General features: G+C 39.2%; 1 protein-coding gene across 7 annotated transcripts in view; it reads right to left on the bottom strand.

Annotated features, from left to right (window-relative positions):
* Positions 1–1,402: 1,402 nt before the first annotated feature.
* The window catches only part of TC2N (tandem C2 domains, nuclear), a 43,529-nt gene continuing 20,480 nt past the window's right edge, over positions 1,403–24,451 (bottom strand). For all 7 annotated transcript variants that reach the window (XM_069783610.1, XM_069783605.1, XM_069783607.1 and 4 more), the window contains 9 exons: positions 23,609–23,773; positions 20,429–20,520; positions 19,707–19,782; positions 18,551–18,651; positions 17,541–17,657; positions 16,747–16,938; positions 14,693–14,807; positions 14,021–14,220; positions 1,403–11,614 (listed from right to left, as the gene is read on the bottom strand). In XM_069783610.1, the coding sequence (XP_069639711.1) occupies positions 11,504–11,614; positions 14,021–14,220; positions 14,693–14,807; positions 16,747–16,938; positions 17,541–17,657; positions 18,551–18,651; positions 19,707–19,782; positions 20,429–20,520; positions 23,609–23,773 (1,169 nt within the window). In that variant the 3' untranslated portion in view covers positions 1,403–11,503. The remainder of the gene's footprint in view (positions 11,615–14,020; positions 14,221–14,692; positions 14,808–16,746; positions 16,939–17,540; positions 17,658–18,550; positions 18,652–19,706; positions 19,783–20,428; positions 20,521–23,608; positions 23,774–24,451) is intronic.

The raw sequence follows: 24,451 nt of genomic DNA, 5'->3' as shown, positions 1-24,451 counted from the left end.
CTTCTTGTATTTTGGATCACCTATTACATACATTCTGTTGTAGCCTTAGTAATTCTGCAGGAGCTTTTATGAGCTGGATGTCTGCCACTGTTTTTCAAAGTAAGTCCAATGGTTTTATCACAAATTAATTGTAGAGTTTGTAGTGTCACAGTTTCTTATCTTTGTTTCCAGGTATGATCTGGTCTCTTCTTGGGGCCTCAGTGAACTCCTCCAACTTGAAAGATTGTAATATACTTCACCTTCTCTTTCTAAAAATGTGAATTTAGTAATTTTCACTTTTACATGTAGTGCAGTCCTTATATATCTGTAGGATGGTTTCATAGACAGCCTAAGTTAATCTCCATTAATTAGAAAATAGATCTCCACTAAGAAGTAGTAAAAGCCTCATGCACCGTGTTCTCAGGTGTGGTCTCAGGAGGCTGTGGCACCCAAATGCCAGGCTTCCCCCATTTTCAAACTCCTACTTCCCTGGGCATGCTTTGAAATGACTGCAACCTTTATGTGTTGCAGATTCAGAACCTTTCAAATTCTTGTTAGTGAAATACTTCTTAATGTTCCAAATTCTCAAAATTTTATCCTTGGAACTAAGATTTGCTTCATAGCTCTATTTGACTATGTGCTTGTCGTACCTGTAAGTCTGGGCACTACGGAACTCTTAAATCCCAGGGACGGGGTTCCTGGGCTAATTGTTTAGCAGATGCATTTCCAAGCATGTGTTGTTGGCTCCCCTGTAAAAGACTGAGGATCACAGAAACTAGAAATCACTCTACTGCACAAAAGCAGTTCATCAGAACATTTGCAAGCTTATTATTAGATATTATGTATTATGATTTAAGTCCAATGACTGGCAAGAGAGCTGGAGAACAAAGTGTTTTGATTTGGCACAAAATTCATGCAGCATGGGTAGTAGCCATTCACCATTTGATGCATCTCTGATGTGTCTCAAGCCTGACTCAAAAGGCCCACAGTCGAAGAATAATCCCAGTTTCATTCTTATGTTTCCCATTGTTTCTTTTAACAGCTGCGGACACCTTCTGAGAGAAGGAGACATCCTTGGACTGAAAGCATCGCATTGTTTTGCAAAGACTGTTTAACAACCTCAAACACTTAACTACTTCCAGGGATAATCAGCTAGGGTTGTATTTGAACTTGTTAGAACTACAACTCAGTAATCAGTTCTGCATCCTTCAAGACCTACCTTTCCTGTAAATGCTTTGCCACCTTTGCTTCTGACAACCTACATAATTTTTATTTGGCATACTGCAGATAAACAGGCAATATAATATTAAAATGAAACCAAATTTCAGATTTTGGATCAAATTCAGTCAACAAAAGAAGTTATTAAACCTTTACAGAAAACCAATTATTGAATGAATACTGCATGAAGGAGATTCACTCTCACTCAAAGTAAATATGGCCAGTTTATTTGCATTGCCCAAAGAAAATGTAGGAGCTCAAATGAAGAAAAAGCAAACGTCTGAAAAAATCATTGGTGTTTTAACTCTTTGAGGTATTTAGTAACATAGGTAAGGATATATAATACTATATTTTAATTAATAAGCAGTACATACTTTATAATACTGTATTTTAATAAGCAATACATTTTATGTATTTATTGATTTGGGTCTCTTCTGTAAGGTAAGAAAGAATTATCTCTGTTGCATCACATGAAGAAACAGACTTGGTGTCAAAGGCTGGAACTAGGCCATTTTTTTCTGAGTTCAGTATGTTAACCATTTCTATTAGGGTAAAATGGCTTCCCACTTGCAGCTCACAGACAACTAGTTCAGAGAAATATTAAAGCAGGTTATTGGAGTGTTGACAAGGATCACAGTAAATATTCTTCCCCTCTACCTCCCTCTTTCCTGCCACATTAAATCCTGTCTTATTTAGTAAGACAGATACAAATGGATAAGGCTTATTAGTTGATCATGAAGCCATATTTTAATCGGGAAACACTAAAACTGAGAAAGCAAATCATGGATCTCCAGGGATATGAAAGGCCATACAGAATAACTCTGCATCACTCCAGACTATAGGTGAAGGTTCTTCTTTCCCGTTTTCGCGTGAGCTGCTGAAAGTGGATTTCCAGCCCCGAACACTTGCTTCTGAGACCCTGATGCAGCCTGCTGAAGCTTTCCAAGGGTTGAACAGCAACAGTCACAATCTTCTTGCTTTTTAGCAGAAGATTGTAGTTTCTGTGGCTTGCATGTCCAGACCCCCAGCTAAGATGAGCTGGCTCAGGCCTATCAATGCACAGTCCAGTTTATGTTGCAGCAGCTGAGGATCTGCACCTGAATATTGGATTCATGGCTTGTTCTGCCAAAATTCCTGCTGAAGTATTGATGCAGTTTGCATGGCTGATAACGCTCGTTGCTTTTGTTGACCACGCTAGGGCTTTGATCTGTTCATACAGAGGGACATTTGCAAACAGATTTGACACGTTTCTAAGGCACAGGAGAAACTTGTCATTCTGATGACCTTCCAGGGGCTGATTAAAGGAAGTAAAACAGCTGGATGTGTTTGAGTATGCTTTGTCTCTTAGGCAACTAAGAGAGGTGCAGGCAGGGAAAGGGAACGAAGTGCTGATGAAATAAAGTAGCTGAGAACAAGTGGATGCCATAAATACCACTCAGTTTGACTAGAGTATCAGCACCTGATGTATTTTTCAGAAAGGATATTTGTAGGATTTTTACTCTCATAGCCAGGAACAGTGTTGCTAGACAGAGAATACTGAATCCACACTGATGTTACATTTCCTTCTCTATGAATTTTGGTGTTACATGCAGAGTTAGTACCAGAAATCCCATTGTAGTATACTTCTGAATCCATCACACGTAAGGCTTTAATTTATACACACAATGCAATTTGTCTGCACCAAAGAAGAGTTGTATTTGGTCTACAAAATGCCTGATGTGGAGAGACAGGAAAGTGTAACAAATCACAGCAAAGGACTAGAGCCTCGGAGATCCTCTTCTACTCCCAAGATCTACTTCACCTTAGCACAAGCGCTTGGTTAAAGTGCCCCTAACATTACAAACACTCTACTTCCTTGCCTTTGACAATAGGGGAGTGTATTAATCCTGATTTTTGCAGCCCTTTCTCTCTCTATTTATCCACTTTTCCCTGCTTTTCTTTCATGGGCATTCTGACCCACTTTATTCCCTACACAGGCTTATCAGCTTGAGCCAGTCATGTTAATTGCGAATGCAGATTTGATTGTCACAATTTAATCCAGAATTCCTTGGGCTTATCTGTCCTGCTCTTAAAAAAAACCTCCAAAACTTTTGATTTGAGTCATCATCCAATCATCCAGTTCCTTGGGGATGTTTGTGCAGTAAATCTAGATCCACAGACTCACAACTTTCAATATGGTATGCGCTCCAAAAGCAAGTCAGACTACCTGAAACTAAGCTGATTCCATTGGCGAATTTTTCTGATGTTCTGCACAAGTCACAGGGTAGATCTGAAAACAATGGTTAGAAATCTCAGATCCTGCTCCCAAGGTTCAGCACAGTTTGTAGCTGCCAGAGTCAGCGCTCTGCCAGTGGAACACTGAGCTTTTCAGCCTCAGTGCCGAGTTAAGTGTAGCAAGGCTAATGGTTTAAAAAAGGCATTATTATTGCCTGTGAGCTTTAATGGAGTCCTAATTAGTTGTACATGCTGGACATTAGAAGGGGACTTGATGTCTGCTGCTACTGGTTATTCTATTATCTAAAAATGAAGCTTTTAAAGCATTTCTTCATACTAACCTTAATTAAACCTCAGCTTCTGCTTTTAGTCAATGGTAATTTCAAGGTACATCAAAACTCTCTTCACCCAGATCTTTAAAACTGCATTACTGTGAAACGCCAGCAAGTGGCCAGCTCCATAGCATACTGCTCCAAAATATCCATGCTTTAACAAATGTGTCTTCTTGAGCTGCCTTGAAAACTAGTATTGCTGGAGTCATGATCAGCAATGATCTGAAAAGCTCCTGTGGCCTGTGGCAGAACAAAGGAAAACACAGCTGAGCCCCATGGTCCTGAAGCAGCATAGCTTGTTTTCTCTCATTCTCTCCAAGGCTCACAATAATTTTTTTTTAGCCCAATAGTCACTGCAGCCAAATCTGACTGATGGTAGAGATGTCACAGATAATTGTTTTCCAAAGGTTTCAAGAAAACCCAACAACATTCAGGTACACAAGGGAGAGCCAGCTCCCAGTTTCCCAGGTGAAGGAATAGCTGTCATGAGCTCACCTCTTACTAGAAATCAGAGAATCCATCTGGGAGAGAAACTGCAACTACCTGATGTGCAGCAAAAAGATTCAAGAAGGTCTACCCTGATTTGCACACCGAAGTCAATCAACCACAAGGGATGAATCCATAGGAAATCAGGCACAATTAGGTCTAGAGCTCAAAGGTCGATGAACACAGCAGAACGAAGTATTATTTAAAGAGGATGAATTCATTCTCAGGCCAGGGAAGTATTGAAAGAACCTAAGCAAATACCTAAATACGTAATCATCTATCTTAAGTCACGTCAGATAAAAGCTTTGTCAATAGTTACAGGCATGTTACATTGCTTTGAAAACCAATGTTTTTCAAAACAGAAGTGCTGCTTTTATTTTACTTCCTTCACTACCTGCTCTTAACTATTCCCACCCAACCTGTCCTTACTGCAGGGAAGGGGCAGATTAGCATGTATAGTTCCACCTCAGTGTTCGAAGGACTAACAAATACCAATGCAGAGGAGACCCAGCCCTGTTTTGGGTGTGCATGCCATTTTCTTCTTCTGCTATGTATCACAAGCTAAGTATTCACTCCTCTCCTATGACAAGTGACAAAGCTTGGCTATATTTAAAACTAACAAGTACATTCCAATGACTGGGGTTTTTTTTCCAAAGACTCCCAAGATCTTTTGAGTCAGTGCTCTGCTTCATAGAAATCTGTGAACCATACCATTCCTCCTATGCAAAATTTCCCTAGTTAGTTGCTCCATAGCTCCAGAGAGTTTTACAAGATAACGTTAAAAAGTACAATATGATGACCCCCTCCCTTTGGGCATCTGGCAAGGGATTCCAGTTCACAGGCTAGTAAGTGTTTCCCAGATCATATATACAAGAGGTACAAGCCTCCCTCCACCCAGTGATGCAGCTTTTCATGACCCTTCCTTGAGTCTTCCTTTTTGTCTCACAGCACAGACAATGGCAGTCCAACAACCATACTGTCCTTGAAGGTCAGAAGCACAAACAGCTTGCTCCTTCTCATCACCCAAAATGATTTCCTAAGGTAGTTTTGGGGGGAGAAAGGCAAGTGAAGATACCCAGGTACACATAATAAGTTACAACTTATTTGTCCCATTGTTGTATTCAATGGTGGTAGACAACACAGAAATTCAGGGCGATCCAAAAGAACAATACCATCAAAGCTGTGAGCAAAGGTAGCTCAGAAATGCAGAGCATCAGACATGATCCAAGCCCTAGGATTGAAAGCCTTATGCTTGTAGCTAGTTCTTTAAACAGCAAAAGTAGAACATGTATAATGCTGGTCCCAGTACTAGATAAGGAAGAAGGGAAACATTACTAGGAAAGCAGAAAGTTAATTGCAAAAAGCAGGCATCATTTAAATGTTTATGCTGCGGGAGCAAGGAGAGAAGTCTACAGGCAAATAAAAGGAAGGAAAAAGTTGCACAGTCAGAAATATGGGGATAAAAAATCAGCATAGAGGATTTGTTTCAAAGCCACTGAAATCTATGGGAAGACTTGCATTATGTTTAAGAGATGTAGATCAACTTTCAATGAAATTCAGTTTCTACAGAAACATTACTGTGAACAGATTTTTATCTATTTTAAAAATATAAAAAAATTTAAGCTGTGTGTAACCTTTTGTTAGATAAATCATACCATCACAATACTGAAATAACTAAAACAGCTTTGAAGGCTGGTTGCTTCTGCTGAACACGATGGGAGTTTTGCTATAGATTGCGAGAGATGATGGCCTGTCCCTCAGTGCAAGCTAGAGAAAAGAATGTAAATCTGCTGGAGCAGTGTTTGTGGAACATGGTGCTGATTTTAGTGATGGCTTTTTCCATGCACCAAGCATGAGATCATGTACAGGGCTGTATTTACATGGTGATGTAATTTTACAGCAGAAGCTGGAAAAACAAGGAGGGTATATCATGTCCAGCATGATTTATGCCAAGCTTTCCACAACTATGCAGCCTCCCTCCCATGTCATACATATGTTGGCAGGATGAAAGTAAGAAGTGGGGCAACCCTGCCCCCAATTGCTAGACAACCTTATTCTTTGGCTGCAAAATCAACTCATAACTCAAAAAGCAACCTCCATCAGGCAGACAGTTTTCAAGTCAAACAGCATATGTGCCTAACTGAACGCTTACAAAATTACCTTTTGTTTTATACAAATGTCCTGCCAACAAAAGAACAAACCAGGGATGTCTGATGGATTTAGCAACATGGCACTATTTATGTTATGATCACAAAAGATCAGATATTCAAATACAATTATTTTCCAAGTAAAGTTTTATGATAATATGATTTACAAACTGTTACACCCACTCATCTTTTGAGGTAGAATCTTACATATTTTTCCTTAAAAGGAATGCCAGGCTGTGCCATTGAGATGTAAAGACTTGAAAAATAAATGTTGGCCTCATTTACATACAGAATGCTATTAGTCATAAATAAATAAACTTAAAACAGAATTGTTTGATTAACCAGTGAAATTATATACACACATTCTGGAAAATCTGATTAAGTTTAGTCTATGGTTGGTTTCTAACTAAGCAGGCACAGATCTCTGTATGAGTAACATTTAATGTAAGATTGTAACTGTTGTGCCAGTTCACCTACATCCATTTTGGAGTCCACTGAAATAAAACTGGTGCAGCTTCTGAAACTTTGCTGCTTTCATCAAAACTGTTGTAAGTTAAGAAGCTGAGTGAGTCGCTAACTACAAGCAAATCAAACTATAAACCATGTGTGCATTATAGCTACAAATCAAGTGAACTGACAAAACAGATTTCATAACAGTATTTTCAATGGCAGTAAACTTGGATGTTAACAATCAAAATAGTGGCTGAGCATGCATTAAAGGGACAACATTCAGCTGTCACTATTAGAAGAGTGCTTTGGGACACCTCTTCTCCTTGCTTGTGTCCTGGAGTACTTAAAGTCCCTTGCTAATTTATATTGTGGATTGGTTGATGCATCATTTTCTTTTTCTGGAATACTGCATTAGTCTCAAATAAGCCAGGAGCTGAATTTGGAGGAGCCAAAGTCTCACATGCATTTACAGTGAGGCAGTCACTAAGCAGTAAAGTAAAATATTCTGCACTTAAAAGGCAAGACATCCCATGTGATTTCTAGCTGGCCTTTTAAGACATTCAAATTGAAATAACACCTGCTGTAACACCCCATTTTAAAGCCAGCTGTACCCTGGGACTGGTGCTAGAAATATGCATGTATCCCCTTGTCTCCTGTTTTTTCTTCAGAACTGTTGTCCAACATAAAAAACATACTGATAAGCTCTAGACCCAATGAATCATCAATGAAAAATGGTTTATGTGACAGCTAGTAAGTTTGTCTAACTGGTTGATTCTACTACACCACAAATTATCTTCCATCTTTCACAATTCTGTTCAAGAGTTAGTGTGTATGCACACCAGTGTCTTCTCAACATGCACTTGGAAGAAAATAATCTACAAAGACTTTTCCTTCCAGCCATTTTCCATTCCCATACATCCTCTGCAACACCTCTTATACAGATAACCTCACATAATTAACTCACTGGCAGCACCCATCCTCCAAAAGAGTTTCATTTTCCAACCCACTGTAAGCAATCCTCTGGACAACCATTCACCTGGCAGGCAACCTCAGAAGCACCAAAAGAGGCATTATTGTGAGGACTTGACTATTACTTCAGGTGATGATGGGTTGTTTGAAGCACAGCTTTGGTCTACTTGCACGCTAAATACTCATGCGATGAATGCGCACTTTTTGGTTCTTGAGCTGGGCAGGTCCCTCTGCATCTCTGGATGATTTTCCTCAGTAGGGAAAGCAAAGAGAATTCCTGGTTTCCTCCCAAGATCTCGGGAGCCAGTAATTAGGACAGAAGTAGGACACAGCAGTTAAAAAAACAAAACAAAACAAAAAACAAACAAACAAAAAACCAAAAAAACAAAGCCACCAAAACAGTGCCATGTAAGTTTCTTTTCCTCATCATTTTACTGCAGCCAAGTATTGCCTGTTTCCCTCTCTACCCCACTACACACAACAAGGCTGGAGTGCACACAGAAACGGACATCCCAATGCTCTGCTGCCATGCTCTCAGTAATGGAGTGCGCACTGAGTCAGCTGAGACTAGTAACAAGCAGAGCCGAATTTTGTGTGGTGGGACAAATAAAGGACCTTCTGCTTTCTAAACCTGAAATACAGTTTCCTCAAGAACACTGTAGTGTTCTGGACAAATTGAGGAATAAATCTGGGCAACAAGCAACTTAAATGCTCCAATTTTGTAGAAAAAAAGCAGTGTCTTTAGCCAACTATTAAGAATTCATTAAATTCTTACATGAATGCACACACAAATGCAGAAAACCCCAAAGCCTGGGAATAAGCACAGGATGAAGCAGTGCCTCAGAGTACATTCTCTAGTACCTGCGTGCATCTTGCAAAGGGAGGCCTTATATACCTCCTCAATGTGTTAGCAGTCAACTCCCCTACATTCAACGCTACATGAAATATAGTTCCTTAGTTGGCATTTCCTCAGAGAAAAAGGTAGGACTTGAACATCAGTTTGAGATGCTGGTAAACACTGGTATATACAACTGAAAAAAAAAAAAGATGGAATATTTGAGCATTAAGTCTTATGAGGAGCAGCTGAGGGAGCTGGGGCTGTTTAGTCTGGAGAAGAGGAGGCTGAGGGGAGACCTTCTCGCTCTCTACAACTGCCTGAAGGGGGGCTGTAGTGAGGTGGGTGTTGGTCTCTTCTGTCAGGTGGCTGGTGATAGGACGAGAGGAAATGGCCTCAAGTTGTGGCAGGGGAGATTTAGGTTGGATATTAGGAAAAATTTCTTTACTGAGAGGGTTATCAGACATTGGAATAGGCTGCCCAGGGAAGTGGTTGAGTCACCATCCCTGGAGGTGTTCAAAAAACGCATAGACAAGGTACTCCAGAACATGGTTTAGTGGGCATGGATGATGGTTGGACTCAATGATCTTGAAGGTCTTTTCCAACCTAAATGATTCTATTATTTTCTGTTCATAACTTTTATTATAAACACATAGATTAAATATTAGCATAGGAAAAAGGAGACATTACTAGTTAAGCCCTTAAAAGGCTAGGTGTCCTAAACCAGCCCCAAAAGTCCATTTTACACAGTATCCACTGAGTTGGCAATCTCTATAGAACCACTGCTGTGGTAATCGAAGCTTCCAAAACACTGGGATAATCCCTGTCGTCTCTTTCAAATAGAGCAGTGTTCTGCATAAGGAAACAGTTTGAAATTTTGTTTACTGCAGTTCAGCCACAATCAATAAAAAAGATCCAGGTATTCAAGTAAAGATAGTCCAAGAACATCAGCTCAGTCCAGCTCCTTTTTATCATTTTACCCAACAGGCCAAGCTCATTCCAAGTGTTGTAATGTAACTGGCTAGAAGTTAACGCTGTCAGTCAAGATCCTCTGGGCCTCCTGGGAGCTTTGCAATGACTGTCAGTAAGAGCTAGAACTGATGTTTGTTCTCCGAGTTACATGCATAAAACTTTTTCAGTTCATTTATAAAAACTGTTCAAAAAGCAGAACATGTAAGAGCCTGGGAAAATCCTTTTCTTTGCCCATTTTCAAAATACTAAATTGCAACAACAAAAATCTGGATAGTTGAAGTTTTAAAAGCTTCAATATCAGCTGATAAAAAATAATCTACAAGATTCCATTTTTTCTTGACCCTTAAAGTCAAAAAAGTTAAAATAAAGGTGCTCTGAGCTCTATGCTTAAATACAATACTATGCTTTCCTGTTACAGTGTTTTCTCTGTTCCCCACTGTTCCTTTGCCTTCCAGCAGCGAGTACTCTCACTGCCACTCTAGCTAATGTCAGATGTTTGAACGGGATCCAAGTTACAAAAAAGATATAATTATTCAGCATCTATATGAACACACATATTTGTACAGTCCAGACAGCCAACAGTAAATGTGTAAGCAGTGGATTTAATGGAAAATATATATTCTTTAAATCCAGTAGTTAAAGTAGTGCAAAGAGGTCTGTGCTTTTAGATGTATGTATTATCGATCATATACATGGCATTTTCCTGCCTTAAAAATAACTGTGAATAAACCCCTGAAAATATGGGGACTAATAGAAAAAATAATCTTAGGATTTTATAGGAAAAATGTAATTCACAATAAAAACATGGTAATTTCTTCTTGCTAGAAACAAGTAACAAAAATATACTCCCACACATAATTTTTCAGCATCCTAGACATGTTAACAAATACTTCTGCAGTAGCAGCCTGTCTTTTAAACAAAGACGGAGTCCCTTACTGTGCTGCATTTTAATGAATATCAAAAAGCACTTATGTCAGTAAATATTTGCTTACTCTTCCATTCATGTTAGTCTGAGTTTTAGCAATGTAAGCAAATGCCAGAACATTGTTGATTAGATAGGAAGTGGTTTACATATAAGAAGTCTATATAAGAAAGTAATTTATCTAAAAGTATTGGCCCTGATCCTAGGCAGGGCTGTTGCCTCTTTGTATTATTCCATTGATTCCAGACAGAATTCAACCAAACAGAGCAAGTCTTGAGGGCTCCACTTGCAAAGATCACGGTTAGAGAAACTCTTATCTTTCCATCTCTCTGTTTAGAGAGAAGGATGGGGGAACAGCCCAGCTACAGGCATGTCAGGGTACTGAACATCTTAATCAAAGATGGAGATTAGAAAAGCCTTTGGGAACTCCCTTATTGTGTAGTTCTCTTTATGCCTTCTCCTACTGCCGCAGCTTTCCCACTTGCTCAGGCACACGTTACTCTGATCAAATCCTGTCAACACAGGTGCAACCCCAGAGGCTCAGAGATACCTAAGATCAAGCCACTGACTGGACTGATTCCCATGGACTCTGGAGTCTGCCAAAGACAAGATTGCCGATGAGGATGACATCAGTGACTAGTGAAGAAGATGCTGATTCAAGCTGCTTCTCTCCAAGATTGGATTTCTGTGCTCTTGTGGAGCCTGAAAGGGGCAAAAATATATTTTTCAAGGTGGATTTTTTTAAAATCGAATGAGCACTTTCCCCAGTTCCTATGTCCTCCTTTTAATAATATTTAGCCAGTATTTGTCTCGGTGAAACTGAATTTTCCTAGTTACCATGGAGGTGTGATGCAGTGGAGGACTTCTGAAGACCCTGTGTAGACAATATTTTTCTTTTTATTTGTACTATTTTAAACAGCGTAGGAGTATCTTTGTAAAAAAAAAAAAAAAAATCAGTCCCGAGTTTCATCTCCAGTCTTCAGGATGGACCAATGCTGTACCATTTAACAACAACTTTTTCAGGGTTGGCAATAGTATCTTTCCACTGCTCTACTGCTTCACTGTTACTGCTATCAGAACTTATCCAGATCTGCAGTAAGAAACAAAAAGAAAAATAAAATTGAGTTTACCTGATATAACACAGAGGCCCAGCGTTTATCAGTTCCAAATAAATACCACAGAAGTACAGAACGAGATACAACATGTAGACTGCAACCAAAGCATAACAGCAACAAATACAGTTCTGTTAGGATGAACATATTTTGGCTTTCAGCTGGGAACACAGGGAGTCTGAGTTTAAATTTACCCTCTAAAATAGCTTAGAGAACTCACTACATACTAGTATTTCTCTACTTAATATGATGTTCTGAGTTAAGCATTCCTTGCTCCATTCAAACGCATGTGCTGGGGTCAAGGGCTCATCAGGGCCAGTGATGGCTCTATGCATTCAAACTCCAGTTGGCTGCAAGCCATCTGGCATTCTGAGCTAGCTGTCCAGCATTTTCATGAGCGTTTAAAATCACACACTCCAACAGACAGGGCCAAACCTGCATTCCACAGAGGTTACTAACATGCCCATACCATACACAGTCACGCAGTAAGAGACTGTTTCTTCTCAGTATTCAATTAATGGATAGTGGCCATTAAATGAGGAAGTGAGGTACAAGTAGGAAATTTTCCCCCTGAACATTATCACCAGCCTCCACTGCCAAAAGAATTCTGCTTATGTAAGTAGGTATCATTATTTACAGGACTCTATTTCCTCAAGTCTTCCAAGAATGAGTCCTTTTAAGACTTCTCAGAAACCTTCACCATGAAGTACATTTAGCATACACTGCTGAGGCATAAGTCCTCAAGAAGTGAGAATAATGTCTTCCAGAATACCACAGACAGCTGATGTTTCATCCACAGAGACTCAATATACATCTTGCTCATGATTAAAGACATGCCTGTAAAAGCAGCCTAATCTAAGTATTGTCTGCTTAGAACAGCATCCAATTAAACATCATTCTCTGAAGAACAAAGTTAATAGATCCAGCTATATTCATCTTTTTCCAGCTACCCAGCCAATTGCTCAAAGTTCATTTTTCCCTGAGCCATATTTTATGTCTTCATGTGTTATGTGGCAATGTCTGCCTGCATGAGCTGAAACAACCTTTTCCAAATAACCTCTGTGGAGCAGAAGTAGCTCATTTCCTTCCCCTAAAAATAAGATCCATGATTAAATGTACCTCGTCAGACTGAGATGACCTCACATATTGCTAAGTGACTGCAAAATCATACCCTCTTATTTTTGCCCCAACATAGCACAACTAAAAAGAACAATTTTTTTCTTTTCCTATTCCAAATCCAGTTCCACCAACAGGAATCACAAAAGGATGGAACATGTGTGACATGAGGCTCCATAAAATGGAGGAACTTCACATAACTCTTGCTGGCACATCATTTCTATAGCACATCAGCATCTCCTAAAACCGCATGTCTTCAGCAGGCACAAGAAACATCACCAGAATGGGACAGTACCATTTGCTGTACCTAAGGATAGCACAGTTCTTCATCTGACAAGGGACATTACAGTTAGGGTCTCAAAATCAATTCTACATTATTAATTTATGCATATATTAAAATTCTGCTACTAAATCTAGCTGGGTCAGGGAAAGCACAGTGCATTAAGAACAGCTATGGCTCACTATACCAAGAAGAAAAGGAGAGAAAAAAGGGACAGGATGATGGTAAATTAGAACAATCAGGGGAAGAGGACAGAGAGAATAAGAGACCAGACTACAAAGTTTTATGGTGGTTACATAAATATGATCACACAAATGCTTTCAAAGAGATACTACTGAAGTTTCAGTTGTTAAGGAAAAAAGAAAGAGGAACGGGGGGGGGGGGGGGGGGGGGGGCAAGAAAGGAAAGAGGGCAAGAAAGGAAAGAGGACAAGAAAGAGCACTCAATTAAAAAATAATTTTGTTTAGTCACCTATGTTATCTCTTGATCATACATATTTAGAATATTGTGCTGATTTCAGCATTGTTTTACCCAGGAAGGCAATCTGATATTGTAGGTGTTGCTACTTCCTTTTACACACACCTCTTTGGAAATGTATTGGTATGGTAAGCCAACACACCCCCTTTCTGTACAGTACATTGTAGATTGTGGAGCTCCTGTGAGTGCCATGTTTGTCTTCTTTAGAAAGCCTAGAGCCAAGAAGGACATCTTATGTCTCTCTGTAGGAAGGAATCTTCCACATACTCCACACAAAAATGACTTAAGGATTTCTTTTTAAAAGAAAAATCAAATGTCAGCTCCCATTCTGACGTTAGTGTATGTTTAAGAGCCCAGTACTATTCCTTCTTGGGCTACATCCAGAAGAGTTTATTAGAATTTACTATTTTACTATATGCCACCTTATTTAAAGTATTTTAAAACTCATACCAAGAAACCTGTGGAACTGGATTTTAAGTAAAGGATATCATGCTAGTTAGCAGAAACCAACCTGTCCCAAGAAGTGTTTTCTTCTCACTGAGCTTCTGCTGTAGAGCTTGATGAGAAAGCTAATTCCTTGTTCAGCTTGGCTAACTGGAAAAATCATCATTTCTCCCCACTTCACTTGGCCATTAGTGGACTTCAGAAGACGAGTCTTCTTCTTATAAATCATCCCTTCTGTACTAAACATTCCAACTTTCACGAAGAAATCTAGCACAAAAGGGAAGGAAAAAGGCATAGCACACAAAGGGTTATTCACAAACACACCCAAAAAGGAACTGACAAGATCCACATGTACGGTTCAAATTGCAACAATTTCCCAAAAGTCTAGCCAAAAGAACTGTACAATAGCTTTCCTGACTAGTCACACAGAGTATGTTCAATAATACTGAATTTATTAACACAGTATCCAAACAGCAAGTGCAAGCTAATGCTCTTGTATGTCAGGATTAATATTGGGATAAAAAATCTTCCAAAATACATAAACACATAGCTTCAAACCAAACAAAAAGTAATCAAGTAAGACATCTGTGGAAACAAGCCTTGGCAATGGAAACCTACTGCACAGTATGTTAGTCTGAGGTTTGCAAGGAATGTTATGAATTGCCAACCCATTTGAGCAGCAATTTACCTGTTACAAATACTTTTAGACAGGAGGCATGAGACAGCTGATGTAACTTACTTGAAGACAGCGGTGTAGATGAAACTGGAAGGTTTTGTGCTTCAAGAATCTGTAACTGAATCCTCCTGTTTATTGCCTGAAAACAAGTTCCTATTTGAAGTTCTGCACGGCACACCTACAAGCAGAAGAATGTTGCCATAACATCTGGATTAAGTTGCTTATAAACTCAGGAAACACAGGAATTCTGTCATATGTTGGGCTCCCACATTTCTATCTGGGATTTCCTGGACAGAAATGTAAGCATATGTTGTATACACAACCTGCAGATGCACAGTAAGTAAGTGCATCTTGCACTTGTCATAGCTGTAGTACATGTGCTCCACTGACAGACTGCTTACGTGCAGCGCACATACGGCCCTCATGGGCTGCAGCCAGAGATACTGGACAAATAAACGAGTCCTCAATTTTCATCTGGGAAAGACTCCTCAATGGTAAGAGCAGACACATACAGGGAAAACTGGACATGCAGCTGTAGCTCTGTTAAACCTGGGTGTGGAAGTAAGAGACCAGGTATGCTCCACTAACACAAAAACCTTCAGAATTCTCCTCCCACACTTTTGAATTTTGCAATATAGAGATATAAGCAATGCTTTCCATAGATACAAGGCCCCATCACTTAATGTCATCAATGTTCAGGGTGACTGCATGCTGTGGAGTTTCCTATGTTATGGAAGTACTTATGTTTTACATGCCTACACACATACACCGTCCCCCCGCCCCCATGAATGTACTGAGATTTCCAGTCTAAATTTTTTTTAGAATTTTTGCTAGTGGGAAAGTTGCATTGAGGCACCCTCATTACTCTCCTGTCAGATGCTAACGTACTCTGAACACTATAAGAACAGCAGCAGAAGGTCAGTGGAGACCCATCTTTCCTGTCAGCCTCCATTTAAAAGGACGTTGTTAGTCCTGGTTCCCTTCCAAGTTTTAACACACTTCAGTGAAGCAAAATGCACCAAGCAGGAGCGCAACAGGTCAGATAAAGAGAAGTCAGGCTCCAGTTCATCAAAGAGACTCAAATTCTCTTTGCAGCTCAGCCACAAAATTTCTGTGTAACCCTGAGAGGAAGCCACTTACTCGACTCTGAGCTTTGGCTCTTTATTGGCAAGTAGGGTAGTTTGCTGCCTCACAGGGTAATACAGGGATGAATTCCAGCAATGTCTGGAGGGCTCTTGGATACAATGGTGAGGAAAGCCAACGCAGAGAGAGAAACTATGAGATGATTCGGGAATTTATATTGGAATGAAGCAGTTTCTAAAACAGCTTCCTCTTTCACTTAATCTTACTGCTTTTGAAGCAATATGCTTATTCTTGTTAGAACTAAAAAATGTCAAGTGTAACTTATGTTAGAAATCAAGAGTATCACGCATATTACTCAGACACACTTAGATAAAATTTGCTTTTGAATTGCTAATTCAAGTTTAATTTGTTGAAAATACAAATGCCTAGACACAATCTGAAAAAGAAACAAAGTGAGGGTAGGGGGAAAGGAAATCCCACTGTGAAAACCACCTGTGTCTTATTACACTACTGGAAATGAACTGTCTGAATTATTACTTCACAGCATGCAATCTGAATATGAAATGTATAGCTATCTCTGCAGTTTCAAGCCACTGAAGACCTTAGCACTTTTCTTCCATAACAAAAGCAGATTCCATTTGCTCTGAGCTCTTGCTGTGAGTCCTAAGGATCTTCTGATGCTTTGTTGGCTGGAAAAGGCAATTACCCGGTGTCCTCTGCTGAACGTTTCCCCAGAATGCCCCTCCCTCAAGCTGTGGGCCATGGTGTGGAAGAGCTTGCTCTAGCTCTTTTCCCAGAAACAGCTATAGTTTATGACCAGAACAGCTATGTGCAGAGTTGAAAAGTCTGCATTTTTTCCCCCCATCAAAATGCCTTTCCCCAATAAAGGGGGGGGGGCAAAAGAAAAAAAAAGAAAGAAAAAGAAAAAAACTGTTTGTTGTTAACATTGAATTAGTACCGAATTATTTTACTTAGATTTCCAGCAACATTTTCTAGGTGATCTAGCAACATACTTTTGCAGTACTGGCACTTACAGGTGCTTTGGAGGGAGGAGATATATCCAGCCAATGACTTGACTCCTCTGAGCTGAGCTCCCGCAGTGCCAAGGAGCACTCTCCAATTGTTTTTTTCCTGGGAGTCTGCATCTGGATTTTAAATACCAATCTGACAGCCTGCAGGCTTTGCAGTTTAATAGCAAATACAAAAGTTTCCATAAATTCAATGTCCTAGAAAGAAAAACAGAGGGGTAACATCACCATTGTAGGAGAGTCGCACCGAGCCTGAAACCTAGAAACCAAGGCTTGCTGGTCCTATAGCCACTGCTCCTGGCTACCATTTTAGGTTGCCATGGAAAAGTGTGCTTTTACAGTTGTAAGCCCCCATTGACACACCCTGGCAGGGACAAAGCTCCGAATTATTTTTCACTACCTTAACGAGTTGAGGACATCATCTACCTTCCCTGGGGTGAATATGCATCTACAGGTATGCCCAGTCTTCCCCCAGTTCCCCACCACTGAGTTGCCAAGGCCAGCAGCTCATGGTTCAGTCCCCTGTGAGGACAGTCCTGCAGACTTGGGAGAAAAGGAGGACAACAGTACAATGCAAGAGAGGATATAGGCGGAGGAAGTGGAACAAGGCTTTTAATAGGATTTTGAGAAGTTGGGGGGCAGGGCAGGGAAGGAAGCAACCTGAACTTGGGCAACTACCACAGCAAATATGGCATAGGAGTATTGGAGTATGTTTGGTCCATTTAAAAAAATCCGTTTACATTTCAGTTTAATTTTGGGGGGGAAAAAGATTTCTTGGTGTTATCCCTGCCTCTACTTACACTGCACCCTTCCTTGGCAGAAGATTTGAAATGCACTGGTTTGGGCAGTGTGAGAATTCCCTTGACGTAGATACGAGGATCTTCCCCATAGCTAGAAGGCCAGCTCAGATCTTTGCACTGCAACATTGAAAACACAGTCAGATTAGACAATGTAAGACTCTGGCCTTCTGACAACTTAGAAACAGACTCTTCTACACTCTTCTAGAATTATGCATAATTCCTGTAATATTGAAATAAATCAGAGCCAGTGTAATGATTGTGTCACTTCAGATCATTTAATAATTAATTTTCACAACCAGAGGGTAAAAAGTTATTTGGTAGACTTTAATGATTTCACTATGTGGCAATTTGACAACAGATAAATCATGAAATCCCTTATGTAGTATTTATCACTTGATGTAGTTACAAGGTTTCTGACTACTCAAAGTTCCATTGCCTAAAAATTATTCATAGTTCCTGGAAGCGTATAAAACAGCCAGCATAGCAGTATCACATTAGCTAACAAAAAAGCCACAAGAAGCTACATGTCCTCAAAGTGCTATTATGGTTCTGCCCTGAAGGAACTGTTAGATTTAAAGTCAGTTAAATGCTGCATCCAAAGTTGCTCCAATTTGCTGCCTCCAAATTTCCACTGGAAAAGTTCCATAGCAGGACCAGCCTATGACCAGCTCAGCTTTCTTATCTATGCAGAACAGTTCCTCAGTCCACAATCAGAACATACGTATAGTAACATAGAGTCATATACTACTTTTTACTATTGACTGCACCAGAACAGAGGTTGCAACAGGGGGGAAAAAAAAGGGGAGGGAGGGGGTGGGAAAGAGGAAGATACTTTGAGTGAAGCTTAGTATTACATTTGACTGAACTTTGTTTATATTAATACTTAAAAGTAATTTTTTTTCTCCTAAAAGTATTCCTTAAAGTAACAGAACCCAATTCAATGAGAATGAACACTAAGTATAGTAAAATAGCCATTTGAGTAAATAATAAAGTTATCTATGTTTTCTTACATGTAAAACTGTGATCCAAATCTGTTCTACAGAAGAAACATAACACAACTTCACATTCAGTCTTCCAAAGTCTCTTTCATCACCTGATAATGTAATAGTATCTATGGAAGAAAGCCAATTAGTGTTTTTAGAAGTAATGCAGTATCTTAAAAGTTCATTCCAAGAATAAGGGAACTCATTAGTAGGTGGATTGCCTATCTTTGAAAACTTCTCTCAACGTAAGTTTGAAATACTTAACACCTACATTTTAAGGACAAAATATCCATGAAGTCCTGTAGCCTGACCTTCTGCATAGCTAAAAGCCTTCATATTTACCTCAATTATCTCTACTGAATTTAATAATTTGTGCTGTACTCGAACAACTTTTAGAAAGGAAAAAAAGCATGTGCTTGAAACACCCAGAACACATTTATAATCTATTACGTCCCTCAGATTAATTACTTTCACTGTTTAGTTTATAAATTGGCCTCCTTTTTATCTTTCTCAGATTTCAATTCCAGCCTAGTAAACATTTCACTGTTATGCTCTTCTCCAAGTCAGAAGAGCCATTTAATATCCAGCATTTCTCTGTCATGACTGAAACTAGGTCATTGCACCCCAGTCTTCCTTCTGAGGAGACTGGGTGAAATTCTGACTTCCAGCAGGGTGACTTTCATGGGGACTTAACTCATTTTTTAGTGTTTATTTTGCAGTATCTCCACTTCTTCAGCATTCTTTCATAAATAAGGATACTAGGTTTGCATGCAATATTCTTGCCTAATTCTCAGAGTAATATGGGTACTGGATTCCAGGCACCTCCTATAGAGAAATACTGATACATGAAAATGGACTAGAGCTGTGACCAAGGTGCTGCATTCTATCCTAACAGAACATCTGTAACATCTTAGTTCACAGGGATAGTAAATCCAGGGATGAATTTTTCAAAAGCAAAAGAACTCCTCAAAGGCTCAATCTCCTGACAACAGGAAGGTGCAAGTCCAAAACTCTTAATTTCAAATTGCAAAGTAATCTCAAAAATGACTTGCTAATCAGATTCATCTAAAAAAACCCCAAAACCAAAACCCCAAACAAAAAAAATCATCAACAGTAGAGACAGCTTAATGTTTCAAGTGCAAAGGGAAATATTTCATTACAAGATAAACAAACAAAACATTACCCAGACTCCTGTTACTGCCTTGCGAATCCTTCCTGGAAGAGGTACTGCTAGGTACACTGGAGAATGAATCGTATCTCTGGGGGCAAAAAAAAAAAAAAAATTAAAAAAAAAATCACTTCATTCAAAGCAACAGACACAAAAAGCCAGAGAGATTCTACCATTGGACAAGACAAGACGAAAACAAAACAACACTGAATTTCAAATAATTGTCTCATTCCCTACTAATCTTTTGATCCAGCAGCATGGAATTACTACTTTGATGCAGAGAGCTAATACAGGACACATATGGCCAGCACAGATTTTTTTTTGCTCACTGATATATATGCAACTTCATCTCTATGGAAAAGATGATTATTTGGGGAAAAAAAAAAAAAAAAAAGAAAAAAAGCAGTGTTTTTTGCATCAATGGAAACTTCTAGTGTTCCACTTTTCAACTGATGGGGGAAATCACAAGATGACAAACCACAGCCTCTTGTCTGCCTTGTCCTGCCTAACAGCCTACTCAGGTTCTCAATAGCCCCATTGGGCTAGAACAGCAGTAGTCAGAGGAGACATCAGGAAAGAGCCTCTTGAAATTGGTCGACGTTGAACTTTGCCCTCTAGTCCTTCCAGTGCATAGTACAATGCCCTTCACTGTTTACTTTGAAAGCACAATGCAACAGGAACAGATACACCACGTAAGCTGAGGTTTCAGTATAACCTAAATTACAAGGGGAACTCACCTTCATGAATCGATGAGGTGGGCTTCTGAGATCAAACATTGAACGACTTACATCAAATGATGCAGGCAAAGCACTAGGTCTTAAATCACAAACTAAAAAGACAAAGAGAACAATACAAATCATGTAAGCATCATTGCTAGGAAAAAAAAAAAAAGATTTTTTTAAATTTAAGTAGACCTATGGTAGAATTGAAACCTAGCTAAATAACATCTAAGGAAGGATGTCAGCACCTTTCCCAAAACACTTCCCTGAAATGAGCAAATGGAGAAAACAAGCCATTAAAATATCTTAATCAATTCCATCTTTGAAATAGTTCAAACTTACTCGGTCACGTTGGTAGCACTGGTAGAATGGGGAGCCCACCTCAAAGTTAATTCCTCAAGAGAAATGGTTCTTTTAGTAGATGCTTTAGCAAAACAGAAAAGACTTATCTTTAAATCTAGTCAGGCAGAACTGGGGCTTAGCCTGGTCTCCTTTTTTAAATTTTTCCACAGTAAAGATGCCAGTGGCGAAAACATGCTGCCTGCTGAACTTGGCCTCATCTCCCTGGCTTTACTGATCACAGTGTCAAAGCACCATACTCTGCACCCTTACTAGATCTCAGACAAAGCAAGTCTTAACTCTAAGATGACACACACTTGTTATAGCATAAAAGCAAGATCTTTATTTTATAGAAGGGTAGTTTCCTCGGCAGTTGGAGGTGTTTAAGTAGATCCTATCAGTTTTCTTTAGACGTCAAAGCAATACAGAGCTAAAGCACATTGTCTACGCATATTATACAGCAACAGTAGAAAAGGAGAGCTGAACTAATGCCACTGTTTCAGCAATCTTTGCTAAGTCCAGTTACGTTCAAGAGGTTTTTAAAGCCTCTCAACTTCAAAACTGACCCATACCGAAATGAATGAAAGCAGTATGGTTTAACTTCTAGGACTATCTGATACAATGAATTGCTTTTTGTTGCAATGCTGTGTTATGGTATTTGAGAACACTTCCATTACAATTCACTGATGACAGCTTAATAGAATTACATCACTCATTACTGAAAATTTATTTCCCTTTTATTGCTATCAAAAGAAATAACCAATTCTGCTTATTGTGAAATGTGACAATAAAGAACAATTTTTTCTTTTCCCAAGGAAGAAAAAGAGAACAAAAGATAAAGAAAGTTTTGACAACCCATGGGAGGAAAAGGAAAGTAACATAATTTAGATAAAATTTAATGAAGGTCTGTGTGTCTGGCATGAGTTCCAAATTCTCTCTTGCACATGACACAAAAGAGCCAAGTTGTTCACAGAGTCCAGTGTAGAAACAGCATTATAATACAAGGCCTAGAAACCTTGTTTGATATAATAGAAGCAAAGGAGAGACCAGCCCATTACTTGATTTGAAATTGATTATGGTTATGGAAATTAATTCCGTATTCAGTACTCATGACTTTCACAAACTACTGGGAAACACACACTTGAATCTACCCGTTAGAAATCACTGAAACGTTTTAAAGACAGTATGATCTGCTGTTTCTAGTAAAGCTGGTTAAAGTTTTCAAAGAACATGGAGGGGGGGACAGGGGGAAAGAGATGGTGCCTTTTTCAAAAACTTAAGTTTTTAATGGAAAAAAAGACAATTTTTACACTGAGAAAGCTGCCTGTAAAATATAAAAAAGCAGAAAAATTTTAACCATAAACATATCTTGTTTACCAATAATAACTAGAAATTTGGAAAAATATTAATGAATTTATTATTCAGTTTGTTTGTTGTTGCTGGGGGTTTTTTTTGTTTGTTTTTAAGATGTAGAGGAGGGACTTCACATGAAAATTCAAGAATTTCACGTCATACATTCCAAATAAACACATTCTGTAGTTCTAAGCCTAGACACATGAAAAGTATCACAGCACTTGCTGCAACAAAACAGGCTTAGAATTTTGCTTAAATAGTCTATAGATGCACATGAAGAGAATCATCTAGTTTTTGAAACAGCTGTCAAAAAACTCTGGAGGAAGAAGGCATTTTAGAGCTGTACTCTAGACACACTTAAGTGACCTTTCTTGTGTTTAAGCTTACTAAGACAAAACTAGTGAAGTGTTTACTTAGCTTGAAGAAAAATGGAAAAAGAGATGATGAACTGAAGGGAAGATGTTCAAGACAGTTTTACAAAACCTATTTGGCTCCCACTACAGGTGCTTACAAAGCCTAGCAAAACCATATGCATTAAAGGCTGCTAAAATTCTGCATGTGTTTTGTTCTCTTAAAAAAATATATGGAGTAGTCTTTTCATGTAGTCTCTATGGTGATTGAGAATTATTTTTAAAACAGGACACAGACTGAGACATTTCCCCAGATGTAAAATAAGCATGCTATACCATTCTAAATAAAACATCTTTAAAAATGCATGCTGTTGCCAGCTTCCGATGTGATACAGAAGTGTGTATGTTTCTTCGAGTGTGTGAGTTTTGTGAATGCATTTGCCTTAGCAGTCACTTACACCAAGCAACACTTAGTCATCTACTTCCCTCTAAACAGCATTCATGATAGGATACACATACCAATGAACAGCACAGAAGAAAATTTTTACCCAGGTAGCCAAACACTTTTTATCTAAACTTTTATTATCTCACAGCCCTCCCCATTCTTGAACACAGTTATGCAATGAGAGTGGGGACATTTCTGCACCTTCAAAAGCAAACTACAAAAAAGCTGGCACATAGCATCACTTCCCATTTTGCACCTGTTCTTATCATCTGCTCCTGAATGTTTTTTGGTGCTTGTTCCTCTCTCCATACATATACTCCACAGGCATTCCTCCACTCAGCATATTGCCCAACTTCCTTTTTCCATCTCCCTCAAACACTCCTATCACTGGTAGCTGGAATCTCCAGTACTGCATCCTGTTTTGGATCAGAGGCAGCTATACTAGCTTGCTTTGCCAATTTGTCTACCTTTGTGTGATGCATGCAAACCTTCTCAAGCCCCCAAAGGACAGAAAGTAACAGCGCAGCTGGAAATCAAGCAGAGCTGGCTCCACAGATTCATTCACCAACCAAGAAGTGTCTGTAGCATACAGACCAGTTTGAGAACTGCTATAATCAAACACATCTTCTGTAGACAAATGGCTTTTTTCTCTTACCTATAAACTTTGGGAAAGGGAGTAAGACAGAAAAGTAAGGGTGTGGTCTTTCTCACCTGATCCATATAATTTCCTATTATCTGATTTTGCTTGGAAGCGCCTAATCAGATCTGGCGAAACCCGATGCTCCAAATAGAATGGGTTGTACACGTCATAGCGGGGCCATTGGTACATGCCGTGCAGTTCTGCTTTCCGGTCACCAAGTGAGGCTCTGGCAGATTCTGCAGAGCACAAGTAAACATCAAATGCAAGAGTTCCAGACAGAATACATGCTGCCTGGCTTCATAAGGCAGGCAGAGTGCCTTCAGGGCAAAGGACAAAATATTTCAGTATTATCTACTTTGGGGGGGGAAAAAAAAAAAAAAAAAAAGCAAAGAAAACACACATACACATTATGTCAGATTTCCACAGTGTGCTAGCAAACACTGGAATTAAATTGGCCATAAAAAGCTATGTATACCCTGCCTTGAAGTTCCACAATAAATGTTTAACTATTTAATATACAGAAGGCTCCAAAGATAGACAGCAAGACAGAAATTAACATGAAAAGTAGGGCCATGTGTGCAGAAAACCTCTGACTTATTTGGCTACCTACCCCTGGGACATTCTCACTTGGCTAACAGATCCCAGACCTTCAGGAGGGTCTTGTATGGAAAGATAATGCAACTTATGACTGCAGTCTCCTTGTCATCCAATTTCCATAGGAAGTCTGTCAGTGGTAAAATCACTGGTCCAAAATGACTTGAATTGTTGGCTGAGGCACAAGTAGACAAATCTGAGAATGCTTGAATCCCAGCCCTTTACTCAGCCCATTAGAGCACAGCTGCTCTATTTTTCTTTCCTTTATTTATAATCATTTCAGAAAAAACATGCATGTCTTGGTCAGCAGAACAGTAAAG

The sequence above is a fragment of the Haliaeetus albicilla genome, chromosome 5, assembly GCF_947461875.1.
Source record: "Haliaeetus albicilla chromosome 5, bHalAlb1.1, whole genome shotgun sequence".
NCBI classification, from domain to species: domain Eukaryota; kingdom Metazoa; phylum Chordata; class Aves; order Accipitriformes; family Accipitridae; genus Haliaeetus; species Haliaeetus albicilla.
This window is presented reverse-complemented; position numbering and strand designations above follow the sequence as displayed.